Source organism: Rhinichthys klamathensis, unplaced genomic scaffold (genome assembly GCF_029890125.1).
Source record: "Rhinichthys klamathensis goyatoka isolate OS25496 unplaced genomic scaffold, OSU_Roscu_1.1 h1tg000465l_1, whole genome shotgun sequence".
In the NCBI taxonomy this organism is placed as follows: domain Eukaryota; kingdom Metazoa; phylum Chordata; class Actinopteri; order Cypriniformes; family Leuciscidae; genus Rhinichthys; species Rhinichthys klamathensis.
The window spans coordinates 354,090-367,573 of record NW_026606954.1 but is presented as its reverse complement, the minus strand read 5'-3'; the positions used below and the strand labels follow the sequence as shown (position 1 = coordinate 367,573).

Here is a 13,484-nt window from a genome sequence, read left to right as displayed (position 1 = left end):
ATATATATATATATATATATATATATATATATATATATTATATAAATAGGCCTATGTATATTTATATAATGTCATCTTTTAAATCTCTCTCTATACTAGACTATAGGCTATATTAAATAATTAAATAAATACATATGCAACAGCATAAATTAAATTAATATAAATGAAACCCTGTCCTGATCAGAACTAAACGACAACGCAAAAGCGTTCACTGTCAATCGAGCACGATCACACGCGCGTGCACGGCTACGCGCGCACACACACTCACTCACTCACGGCGGCGTGCAGAGAACCTCAGAGTTTCGACGTTCGTTATTTCGCTTCAAGTTTATTGTTTAAATGCAGATAGTGCAGAAACTCACAAGAGCCTCAGCAAAGTTTTAGGAAATTTTCGTTATTTTGCAGAAGTGATGTCTCAGTCAAAGAAAATGCTTTATACATTTGTTTGGTTCTGTTTGTATTATGAACGCCTGTTTGGTAAGTAAATTGTGTTTTGTATGGTACAAGTTCGATAGTTAAGTTATTAACTAGTCAGAATTCTATAATAAATCCTTGGAAAATCCTTTTGGGGAAAAAAGTCTAATAAATTTGAGAAAAAAATCCGGTAATGTTAGATGTAAAGTTGGCTGTTTTCGATCTGGTCCAAACTGGTCATTGGCTTGTTGACTACCTACCATTTTATTAAAAAACACCTTACAGTCATCTGTTGATGGTCCATAATGGTTTACCAGCTTACAATGATGAGTTTGGACCAAATAATCTACTATCTAAATAAACTAAATTGAGTGACAGTTCATGTTCCACTGTTTTCCAGGTGTGTTTGGTGTTGAGACGGGGGAAATAAAAAAGGCGATGGAGGGAGATTCTGTTACTCTGAACATTAGGGTGCAAAAAGGTGAGGAACTACTTTGGATGTTTGGTCTTGAAGAGACTCTAATTGCTCAAATCAATAAGAAGGATGGAGTCTTCAACACATATGAAGATGCTGATCGTGGGAGATTCAGAGGCAGACTGGAGCTGGACTATGAAACTGGATCTCTGACCATCACAAACATCAGAACTGATCATGCTGGACTTTATCAACTACAGATCATCAGTAAAACGGTCTCATACAAGACATTCACAGTTTCTGTATATGGTGAGTATAGAAGTGCAGTGTTAATTGTTCTTCATAAGACCATAATTCTGCACAATTCATTTTAAAATTAATTTAATTTGATCAGAAACATTAAAACACTTATTAAATGTTATTTTACTTATTCTAACTTAATTTTTCAGCTCGTCTGCCTATTCCTGGCATCACCAGAGACTATTCACAATGTTCTTCTTCATCATCATCATCAGGATCATCAGTGTCCAAATGTTCACTGGTGTGTTCAGTGTTGAATGTGGGTCATGTGACTCTCTCCTGGTACGCAGGAATCAGTGTATTGTCCAACATCAGTGTGTCTGATCTCAGCATCAGTCTCTCTCTACCTCTGGATGTGGACTATCAGGATAACAACACTTACAGCTGTGTGCTGAACAATCCCATCAGCAACCAGACCACACATCTGGACATCAGAGAACTCTGTCAGCCATGTCCAGGTACAACTGTGGTGATATTAGCTCATTTAGTATGCAACTCTGTTTACAATAAATGCTACTAAAAAGTAGTTTTAAAAATGTGTGAATCCAGTTGGCTAGGTGATATTAGTAACCAATGTACCTTGCAAACGGCACGTTGTGGCGATCAGTTTGAGTCTGTTGTTACGTTCCCCTAACCGTCAAGGGGTCGGGAGAGGAGGTAACAAAGGAAAGAAAAAAAAAAAGGCAGGAACACACTTTAATCCTCTGTCCCAGAGTGAAGACTACACCAGATGATTGATATAGAGATTATATATCCAAGAAAGGATTTTATTTACGAAAATAAAAGAGGACAGAACATATGTTACAAGGGAGCAATGGCTCAGGGGAGAGCACGGCCTAAAATAACAAACTAAACAGCCCACTAACTAATTTTGGGAGGAGTCCTTACTAACCTAAGAAAGGTTAAACAAAAAGAAGTAAACACAAACTTCCCTCAACTCCTTTGCTATACAAAAACAGGAACAAAAACAGTATTCAAGGAAAAAGGCACTCACCCTCAGCTTCCCTCACAACAGTAACTACTAAACAGGTTATCAAAGACACAATACCTTCTGCTTAATAGTTGAAGTGAGAACAAGATCTCTTAACACAGGTCACTGCTAACTCCCAACTACAGCCTCTGAATATCAGACAAATTTAACAACAGCGTCTGTGAACATCTAAATAGTTAATTTATCAAGACTACATACATTGTAAACTCAGTTCTTTGTAAGGTTTCTCTCATGTTTTCCAGCTCCTCTGCCAATTCCTGTCATCAGCAGAGACTCTCCACAATGTTCTTCTTCGTCATCGTCATCAAATTGTTCACTGGTGTGTTCAGTGTTCAATGTGAGTGATGTGACTCTCTCCTGGTACAAAGGAACGAGTGTATTGTCCAGCATCAGTGCGTCTGATCTCAGCATCAGTCTCTCTCTACCTCTGGAGGTGGAATATCAGGATAACAACACTTACAGCTGTGTGATCAACAATCCTGTCAGCAACCAGACCACACATCTGGACATCAACACACTCTGCCACACATGTGCAGGTACATAAGCTGTGATATTAGACCTGTATCAAGCATGTTGATCTTGAACTTTTTTTCAGTGTTTGTGTGTGTGTGTGTGTGTGTGTGTGTGTGTGTGTGTGTGTGTGTGTGTGTGTGTGTGTGTGTGTGTGTGTGTGTGTGTGTGTGTGTGTGTGTGTGTGTGTGTGTGTGTGTTTCCTCAGGCCGGGTCCACTGTTGTGGTTTTACTGAAACTATCATCCGATTGGCTGTCTCTGTTCTGGTGGGCGTTGCTACTGTTGCTGTGGTGGTTTATGATATCAGATCTAGAAGATATTATCAAAAGAGGAGAGAGCAAACACCACCTCAATCACATGAAGGTGAATATGATGATGTCACATCAGGTCACTAGGGGGCGATGATGTTGAGATGTATTTTATGTCTCAGGAATATTCCCGGCATCTCAAACTCTATGCATGCTGTCAATCATAGAAAATAAAATCCACAAAATGAAAAACTTGAAAACCAATGCTCTTATCAACGGACAGTGTGTTTCATAACTGATCATACTGCCATCTGGTGGTTGTTTTTGCTACAAACTGTTTTGCTATTAAAGAACAGCTGTATCTGTTATTTCAAACATTTTCTTTTACTTTTAATGTAAGTTTTAGGTAACAATTTATTTGAATGTGTCCCTATTACAGTGTAAATAAACATTTAAGAATAGAGTAATATTAAATAACTGCCTGTACTTCCTATAGGGTTAGGGTTTAGTTGCATGTAATAATGCCTAATTTATAGTTATTACTATACTAAATACATGTAACAAGTGTAACAAGGTCACATTAAAATAAAGTGTTACCAAATTTTATATTTTTATACCAAGAAAAAATTGTTTTTTTGTTTCATCAAGTTTTTTATTCCTACAATTATAAGTGCCATGTGAAATTCTTTATTACAGGACATTACATGAAACAATTGTCTTATTTGAATACCCCTTTGTTCATGTTTTTTTCTGTATTTTCAGTTTTATGTATGAATTATTGTAACATCCAGCAAATTAATTAAAATCTAAAAATGTCATGAGAATGTTTCATGAATATATTAACCTGTTGTCCATTAATGTCTTGCTCAGCATAGATTGCAATCTCGTGCTTTTAGTTATGCTTGATTAGTTTTGTGTGTTTAAATCACCTGCTTTTTATTTCTTTTTAGATATAGGCCAGCGTTATTACAATTATTCTACTTGCACCTTTTTTCACCCCAAAATAACTATAAGAGAATTATTTTAATTATCCACTTATACGATTATTGTTTAAAAGTTCAGATTCAATCATGCAACCAATTCATTTGGATCATACTTTTTTTATGCATATATGGTAGGAAATGCCGTAATCTATTACAAAACATCAAAATATTATAGAATAAATGAAAATGCTTTGCAGGATTTCAAAAATATATATTTTATTTTCCATTAGCACCACAACAGAAAACACATACAACATCGCTGACAAACAGCAAACTCAAAATAAAGTCTAGAGAGTTCATTTAGAGATGGTGAAGGAATCAAACGAAGCCGTCTATACATGGCCACGCATAATATTAACACAGACAAAATTAATTAACATTTTGTTTTGGATTTACAGATGTTCTGAGATTCCTCAGTAACATATTTTAAAGTCTTTAGACTCTGCATTTTCTTCCTAAACAAAAACAAAGTATCTGTGTACAATCTCAATTAACATCAATAAAATGATTGATATTTTTTTTTTTTTACAGGTGTAAATATTTTATGAACATGCATGACACATTCTAAATGAGGGATACCCTTACATGTTCTATTTGTATTAGAGAAGCACAAGCATATCTGTTGTTTAATGTCTCTCTTTCTCCATTTCAAAACTCATTTCCAATCTCCTCTCATCAGATGTCAGATGCTGCTGGAACACTGATGATCATGACTGTAGAAAAGATAGAAAAAAGTGGTCAAGATTTCCCTACATATAACACATTTGTTGAAAGAACAGTTTATTTAATAGTTTAAATGATTACATGTAATATACATTTAATTTGATAGCCACAGTAGATGTAGATGACTGATTTACTGACATGATCAAACCTTTGGTTGCAGAATTTAGAATGGGCAGCATTTTTATTAAGAATGGGAAAATCAGACAATAGTGAATTACAATAATATTTTTTTTGAAGGTATGAATACATAAAGTAACTTTTATATTCAGTATCAGAGAGAGAATCCATAGCATGCCAATATATCTGCCATATATGAAAGCCATAATAGGGACATTAGGCCCTATCAGACCAAACACTACTTAGTTAACACTATTTATTTTTATTGATCAGATGTAAATTAATCAATATCTATCTATAATGTGCTTAGTGCAATACACCAGCTGTGAAGGAGGAAATATGAAGCTGGATTTCACCTATGTAATAATATCCGGATAATATCAATTGAAGGGAACATGTAAATGGAGAATAGCAATGGACCTAAGACTGAGCCTTGAGGCACACCGCACTTTATCCAATGTTACGTAGGACATCTGTTCATTTGCAAAAAAAACGGACAGATGATATCTTAGGCAGGCTAGCACCTCTTCACAAAAGCCAATATGATTCTATTTGCTCAAAAGAAAGTCATGATATATAGGGTCAAATACAGTGCTAAGTAATGCTAAAATATACTGTCCAAGTCAAGTGCTAAAAAAAGTATTTTGACAAGTATAGGGCCATCTGGAATAGCTCTATCTAAACTCAATTTTATTCTTAATTGCATATGCATTTCATTTGAATCCTTACAATTAAACTCAATATTTCCTCGCAGTATTTTTCACAAAACTGAGAGTGATGTCCACTCATGTCCAGACAGCACAGGTGTAGGCTACATGTATTTTTATGGGGGGCAGTTCTTTGCGCATGTATGTTTTTTGTGCGGTAGGTGGCGTTGTGAGTCTGTGTCGTCCCGCGTCACGTTACCTGCCAGACGGAAGATTCAGCCATTTCGAGTTGTGCGCTCTCTTGTATTTGTCCTTTATGGAACGTAAACCATTTTCCACATCGTACATATCTTAAGGAATATCGTTTGTAAATCGCAGTCAATATAAAAGTGTCTCGTCATTCTTTAGCCGTTTTTTTTTTGTAATTGTCGTTAGAAATCTGGCTGGGTGCGGTTGAGAAAGGACAGCACGACGGATTTATATGGATATTTATTACGACCTTCACCGTTTTTAAGCTCCAGAAATTCTTCAATCAAAATGGGGAAAGCGTATTTTATGTTTCTTGTCTTATTATCCGTGGAGGGTAAGTAGCTAGTCATTTTATTTTTTGTAGCTATAACACTTTCGATTTTAATTAATAGAACCGGAAATAAATAATGCGTTTTTGCTTTTATAGTCGTATTTTCTTATTCCTTGTGGTTCTTAACGTGCTCATATAGCTTTCGCGTGTATTAGGATGCAAGACAGAGAGTGGAAAATGGTGTGTGTTCTTTATTTTGCGCTATTTACCATCATGAAGCCTCAGACACCATATTGGGTTTCAAGTTCAGGCCTTGCTATAATTATTATCAGCCTTTTGGAGATCGATGTCCAAATCACGTCGGGTCTTTGAGAATTACATTTTATGCGGTTGTGCTATTCAGGTAGGCTAAATTAAATGTGTGTTTCTCGAATCTCAAGCTTTTTGTGTAGGATAATATTTTTTTGAACATAGCTATATATAAATCAGACTTCCAGAGATGCCATCAATAGGCCTTACAATTCCATATCTGATGCCGTTTGTATTGTAAATATTGTAATATTTAAGCTTAAAGATGTGGTTGTTGATACCATTTTTTGGATAGCACTGTTTAGGCCTATGCCTTTTTTGCGTTATGTCTGTTGTTCTTCAGCCTACGTGTCCTTATTTTTCTCAAAGGTATCGTAATCATAATTTGTTAACAGCTTTTAAACGCAGCCTACATATGATGGTGAAATGCGTCAGGGTATTTCATGTAGGCCCATGTTACGCCAGTCATGACGTTCAGCTGCACGATCCAGTTTTTCACGTGTTTAGAAATGTCGTAGGCTACTGTTGTCAAGCCAGCTTTAAAACTGAATCAACCGCATTATATGAAAATAATATTAGGCCTATATCAATAAGCCTTGCGTTAAATCTAATTCATGATATAAAGGCAAATAGTGGAATTAGTAATTAACTGTTACTATAATTATTTATTAAAAAACAATAAACGTTCTGTGTTACTACAAAATATTAATTTTGTACATTGTAATTTGGTTTAAAAATAATATCTAAAGAAGGCCTAATACTTATAAGTTTTATCATTATCATCTATGCCATGCATTTTAGATTTTTAACAGAAAGCGTTTTTGTAAAAACCAACATGAAATGCCTTTACATTAATGTGCTCGCAATGAAGATCTAGCGGTATTGACATCATCATGACAACAGTGTGATAGAATTTTCGCGAGGATAGTCGCGTTGTTCTGGTAGACTTCAGTACTCAAGGGGGCGATAGAGGTACATTTCTGACATCAAACCGGATGTGTTGTTATTCAGGTGAGTTTCTATAAACATATCGACATAATATATAGAATATAATTTGATTAGACTGTTTTTAACCTCTTGCTCCGCCATGGGCATTAGTTAGCGTAAATAAGTAACAGTATTTCGTTACAGTGACTCTGACAGGGTGTTCTTGCGTTGCGTTATGAATTTGCGTAGCGTTTCTGAATGCTACAACGCGTTTCGCACTCGTGTCTTTTATGGTGGGGACATATTTAGATTCATTTTATTATTTGCTATGGCTTATTTTTGTCCCCACCACTTTATAAAAGACTTGTGTTGAAAATGGAAGTATAGCTTGCTCCAGGAATTGTTTCTAATGCAAAGGAATTGACAAACAGCAGTGCACCTCGTTAGTTTGCATTATAATAAGTGAGATTGTGATGTTCTGTTGTGGTTTTTCCTCAGATATAGGGTTGCAATGGGCTTTTTTCCGGCATGCAATCAACTTTCATTTTATTCATCCATGGGATGCAAACGTGTACTTCCAAAATCGACTGATGTACAGTTTATTAAAACTAGGCTAAGTTCATAGGTTTGATTCACAGAGAACACATAAGCTGATAAAATATATTCCTTGAATGCATTCTATGTCGATTTGGATAAACATGTCACCCAAATTCATTCATATAAATGTAGCCTAATCTATTCATGGTTTATCAAATAAATGTCACAAGATCATTTTTTTAACTTACCAATTAAAAATAAATAAATTTAAGATCCAAATATTTTTAAACAGAAACACTGCCATTAAGTATGCTACTGCAATTGTTGTGTATATTTAGTATGTTCTGGGTTTTAATGATCAGGAAAAACAAATGGACCAACTAACTCTACTATCAAGATACAATATATTCACACAGATTTTTATTTTTTTTTACAACAAAATGGTAAAAGATTATTTTGAAATCTTTGAGCAAATGTTTCACAAAGACTTTTTTTTTAAAGAAAGATTTAGAATGATGTAAGGGTGAATAAATGAAAGAATCTTCATTTTTGGGTGAACTCTCTGTTTAATAATTATTTAACCAGGAATATTACTTTAATTTCAGATAGGAGGAGTTAAGACACATTACATAATTTTACTGTAATAAAGGCTTAGTTCACCCAAAAATTTAAATTCGGTCATCATTTGCTCACCCTCTTGTTGTTCCAAACTTATATGAGTTTCTTTCACCTGTTGACCAAAAAAAAAAATATATATATTTTGATGAATATTGTTAACCAGACAGTTGATGGTAGCATTGAAATAGTAGGGAAACAAAAATACTATGGAAGTCAATGGCTCCAACCATCAACAATCAAATCCATCCGGCTTAAAAGAGCTAGAGTATTTAAAGCGACAGACGACAAAACAACAGCATGCACTTATAATAACAGAACGGTATCGTCCAGTGGTGTGGATGCTAATATAGTCATCGTTATAGTTATCATTCTTGATGTAAACTGGCCTTTACTCAGCACTGCAAAAGGCTATACACTTTATCTTATAGCTGGACATCAAAGAAGGCATATTTTGACCATCAATATGATCATTTTATTTTATTTTTGACAAGTTAATATGTCAATTGTCTTTTTAATTGTGGTCTATTTTCAACAACATCTGGTTAGTGAGTGCATTATGTAAAATTATGTTTAATTTCCAATTGGCCAGTCTTTTGTGGAACTATAAAAAAGTTGTTCCCAAGACTAACAGAAGTCATGACATGTAAAGGCTCGGCAGTTATGAAAGAGTTTCTCAAGAAAGAGCCCTTCCCCCAGTAAGAGCCTTTGGCGTTTACATAAAAAGTTGTAACTGATAACTGGGAGAAAAGAGGCCCTTCTGTCTTGAATGGAAGTCAGTGGAGGAGAGGCCTCAACATGCTGCTTTTGTGTGGAAACGGCTAACCACTTAAAGGGATAGGTCACCCAAAAATGTTTTAGTATTTTTACACTCTAAATAAGTTACAGTTGTACTTATTTATCTGGATTAAGCTTTTTTTCATCATGAAAAACCCTGACATGGCATTAAATTACAAGCATACATGCTTTGTCTGGATGCAGCATATGGTAGTCCAACTGTTTCAAAGGGGCAAGTGTGACATGCTAAACTCCATTTAAAGTCATTTAAACCGCATTTTTTCTACTTGAATTATTACTTATAATTCTATGATTGTTGTGCACGCAGTTCCACGGCCTCATATGAGTCGGGAGGCTACATGAAATAATTGAACTTTTCATTTAAATTCATTAAATGTAATACAAGAATAAGAAAAATGTTGTGCAAAATAGTTTTAGACTACAGCATGTCACAGCAGGACACTGGAAATTCTTATCAATTTTACGTGAGAGCAAAAGAAGAACGTGTGCAAGCTTGTAAATGCTTAGAAATGATTTACACAATGTAGGCTACAATCCCCTTGAAATGTCCTGCGAACTGTTCATAACCCCCTCATTCTGTTTTTTTTCCCCTTATTGTTTGCTCTTTGGTGTTTTTCATAATGTCACTTTCATTTACAGCCTTGTTTCTCTGTTAGCGCTACGTTTATTCCAGAATTCTGTTGGCCTTTGGTTTTTCTCAGTGTGATAAGTCGTGCCGCAGCTCATTGATGGCGTTGTCACGTGGTACATGTTACTTTTCTCAGCGGTGATTGGAATGAACTAATCACAGCAATGTGTGATTTACCTGAAACGGATTTTAAAAAGAAAATTTTTATGGAAATAGCAGGGGCGGGAATTTTATTTTATTTTGAAGTACCTGTTCGTGTTACTAATGTATTTGAATAACTATTTCATTGTACAAATGTATTTAACAAAGTCAAAACCCTCCAGAGATTTGTATGCTACTCAATGGAGAAATCGTTTGTGTGAACCGTAAAGCGCCCCCTCGTGGAAGAAACTGAGTTGTATGGGAAAACATTAACCGCCCAAAGGGCGTCAAGTCCACTCTGGGAGTAAGAATATCAACGTAAGGAGAAAAACAATGTCCCTGCCTGTCAAATTGTTTAACATATCAGTGTAAATTGTTATTTTGGTCAAGGTAATCCGGCGTATGTCACGAATTCACCCGCCCGTTGATTATTAACCAAAACTTTTATCAGTGAATTCGTATCATCCACCATTTTTGTGCTATGACAGATCTCTGTCTTAACGTATGGCATTATACAATGAATTTCCTCCGTGGTGTAAAACACAGACACAAAACGGCTTCGGAGTATATGAAAATATTTTCCTTACCCGTATTTTGGTGACTATCCGTCACAACGTAGGTTCTATATAATGCATTATCCACTGCGTTGGTTCTCAGTGGTTTCTAAACGCGTATAGGTTTCTATCAACATTTTATTTTTTCAAAAATAATCCATTACTGCTGTGATAAACCGTCTAAATTAATAAACAAAAACAACAAATAACGTAAATCCCTTACTAGATTTATCAGGAAAAAAATAGCATCGTCTCTATATACATTACAAAGCGCTACTGTATGATCCAGTTTCAATTTTAATATCGTAGCCACACAATCGCACGCCAGTTTCCGCATTCTGCTCGCCCTCTATCTCGCGAGATTTCATTTAAAACTCTGTGAGTGACAGTTTTTGTTTTATTCGCATCCAGCCTTACATGTTCTACTAAGATTTCCTCAAATGGTCTGTAGATGCTCAGTTTAAAATAGTCTGACTATAGTTTGTTTCCATTATAACATACATCATATGTAATGTATAATACATATGGTTTTCAGTGATATAGAATTTATATTTGTGCAACATACAGGCTATTTAAAATATAAATATGTATGTCTCAAACAAACATAGTAATTTAACAAATAGAGTTCAGACACTGTATGTAGTCTGCATTAAATTAAAATACTTTGTTTAACCACCATATTGTGTATTTATGCACAAGTTTGTCTATTTATATTTCTTTTTAGAAAGCCTGTCAGTGTATGTTTAGGGATATGTGCATGGCCTCGGACCAGTAAAGCCCGTTTTTAGTCCAGAATTGTAGAAACTACATGTAGACTGTTGAAATAATCTAAAACGTACGATCTCCGCTGAATCTGTTATATAGGTGTTTTATATGTTTCTGATTGTTCTCCAGGTGTGTTTGGTGCTGAGGCAGATCCACCGAAGACAATAGAATTGGCGGAGGGAGATTCTGTCAAACTAGAAACTTGTGTTACCAAAATACAGAGAGATGATGAGATGGAGTGGAAGTTTGGACCTCACGTCATAGCTACGATCAAGGCCAATAATGCCTTATTATATGACACTGATGATGCACTATTCAAAGACAAACTACATCTAGACGATCAGACTGGAGATCTAACCATCAGAAACACCAGAACCAAACTCTCCGGGCTTTATGAAGTGAAGATCGTCAATATCACCCATAAAATACACAAGATATTCAGTGTCACTGTCCTTGGTAAGAAATCAATGGTTGGTTGTGATTAAAGGGATAGTTCACCCAAAAATGCAAATTCTGGAATAATTTACTCACCCTCATGTTGTTCCAAACCTTTATGAGTTTCTTTCCTCTGCTGAACCATTGAGTCAATGGGGTCCATCCATCAATTGTTTGGTTACCGACATTCTTTAAAATATCTTATTTTGTGTTTAACAGAAGAGAGACATTCATGCAGTTTTAGAACAACTTGAGGGCGAGTAAAATTATGAAAATGTTCATGTTTGAGTGAACTATCCCTTTAAAGTATCCAAAAATAAGTTTAAGATATTTACTAAGGAAATGTTAGCAATGTTATCTAAATTGATAATTAAATTCTGAGAAGAGCAACAGAGTGTTATTTTAATACTGGATAATGTTCCTTCATATTGAGTAAATACCAATACAGAACGTTGCACAAATGTAACGAATCAGATAAAGAATATGAACAGTTTGAATTTAAATATGGAAATCATTGTCTATGTTTATGCTTATATTTATTATATAGCGACACAGTGGCGAACTGGAAATATGTATGTACAATTTACTGGAAGAATTATAATATCAATATATTTAACTAGTGAGATTTCATGTATTTAAAAACAAAATTATTATAGAATTATTGTCTGAACGCAATCATTAACATCTGTTATTTCTGTGCATTTTAAATATGTATTTCAGATGCGATCCCTAAGAAAGTGTCCGTAACGGAGGGCGATTCTGCCGTTTTAAAGCATGATATTGCTGATATCGAGATTTATGATGTGATCATGTGGATGTTTGAAGATGGAGAGACATCCATAGCTCAAATCAACAAAAAGACCAGTAAAACCCCCTCGTATGATGAAACTGATGACAGATTCAAAGACAGACTGAATCTGGATCAAACCGGATCTCTGACCATCACAAACGCCAAATCCACAGACGCTGGACTCTATAAACTTGAGGTGACCGGTCAAAACAAAGCGGCTAAATACAGGAAGTTCCGCGTCACTGTCAGTGGTGAGTAGATCCAGTGTCGCAGTGTAATAATTGTTTGTGCTTGTCATGTTTATAACCGACCGAAGGTTCATATAAAAGTGAGATGCTTGTCGCATGATTTATTATTGAACTGACCGTCTCCCTTTGTCCATTACAGAACCGGGTCTGTCCACAGGTGTTATAGTGGCCATATGTGTGGGTGTTGCTGCTTTATTCCTGTTGGTGGTCGGGATTTGGTGTCGCAAACGAAGTCAACAAGGTTCAACTTCCTATTAACTTCATCTGATACTACGAGGGAAATCTAAACTTAATTGTACAAGAGTAAGATTTTGTACTATATATACATTGACATTTGTGATTGTTGAAACAATATTTACAGAATGTCACTAAGTGGATTCATTGATTTTGAAAATCCTTGAATTTTTTTAGTTGTAAGGTGTGATGCACACTTTGTTGTTTCTGTGTCTTGTTTCAGATGAAGATAAAGGGAATGGGGTACAGGATCCATTGAAAGGACAGCAGTAGTTCAGAGCCTCTGTGACAATATACACAAGTAGCGAACTTCTGCCAACGATTACTTAGGCATAAACCGAGGAACATGCTTGTGTGTTGTACATTTGCTGGAACGGTTTGCACTACATGTTAATCAATGATCCTGTTATTTTAGGGTACAAATGCATATCAGTACCTGTTTTCAGTACATATATAATCATGTTGGCTGGTGGGACTGTTCACTGCTGCTTTAAAGGTTTTTGGTGGATGTTTAGGTCAAATGGCATCAACCGCAGGTTTACTTTGTATTAAAAAGATTGTTTTCCTTAGTGATTTAATTCATGCTTTACAGGGCTGAAGAGGGAATTATGTGATGGATGCTTTTTTCATGTGC

At 35.4% G+C, this 13,484-nt stretch overlaps 2 protein-coding genes across 3 annotated transcripts; both read left to right on the top strand.

Moving 5' to 3' along the window:
- The first annotated feature begins 286 nt into the window (after positions 1-286).
- Positions 287-3,293, top strand: LOC130071871 (uncharacterized). Its single transcript, XM_056236788.1, has 5 exons — positions 287-477; positions 815-1,138; positions 1,279-1,587; positions 2,363-2,656; positions 2,839-3,293. The coding sequence occupies exons 1-5, from the start codon at positions 411-413 to the stop codon at positions 3,024-3,026; spliced, it is 1,182 nt and encodes a 393-aa protein (XP_056092763.1). The 5' UTR covers positions 287-410; the 3' UTR covers positions 3,027-3,293.
- A 1,930-nt stretch (positions 3,294-5,223) lies between these two features.
- Positions 5,224-13,157, top strand: si:dkey-182g1.2 (uncharacterized). 2 transcript variants are annotated; one of them, XM_056236792.1, is made up of 5 exons: positions 5,224-5,932; positions 11,273-11,599; positions 12,299-12,619; positions 12,756-12,857; positions 13,074-13,152. In XM_056236792.1, the coding sequence occupies exons 1-5, from the start codon at positions 5,887-5,889 to the stop codon at positions 13,121-13,123; spliced, it is 846 nt and encodes a 281-aa protein (XP_056092767.1). In that variant the 5' UTR covers positions 5,224-5,886; the 3' UTR covers positions 13,124-13,152. The 2 variants fall into 2 exon arrangements, with proteins under 2 accessions (XP_056092767.1, XP_056092768.1); XM_056236793.1 differs by having other exon boundaries at positions 5,225-5,932; positions 12,756-12,919; positions 13,074-13,157.
- Positions 13,158-13,484: the final 327 nt, after the last annotated feature.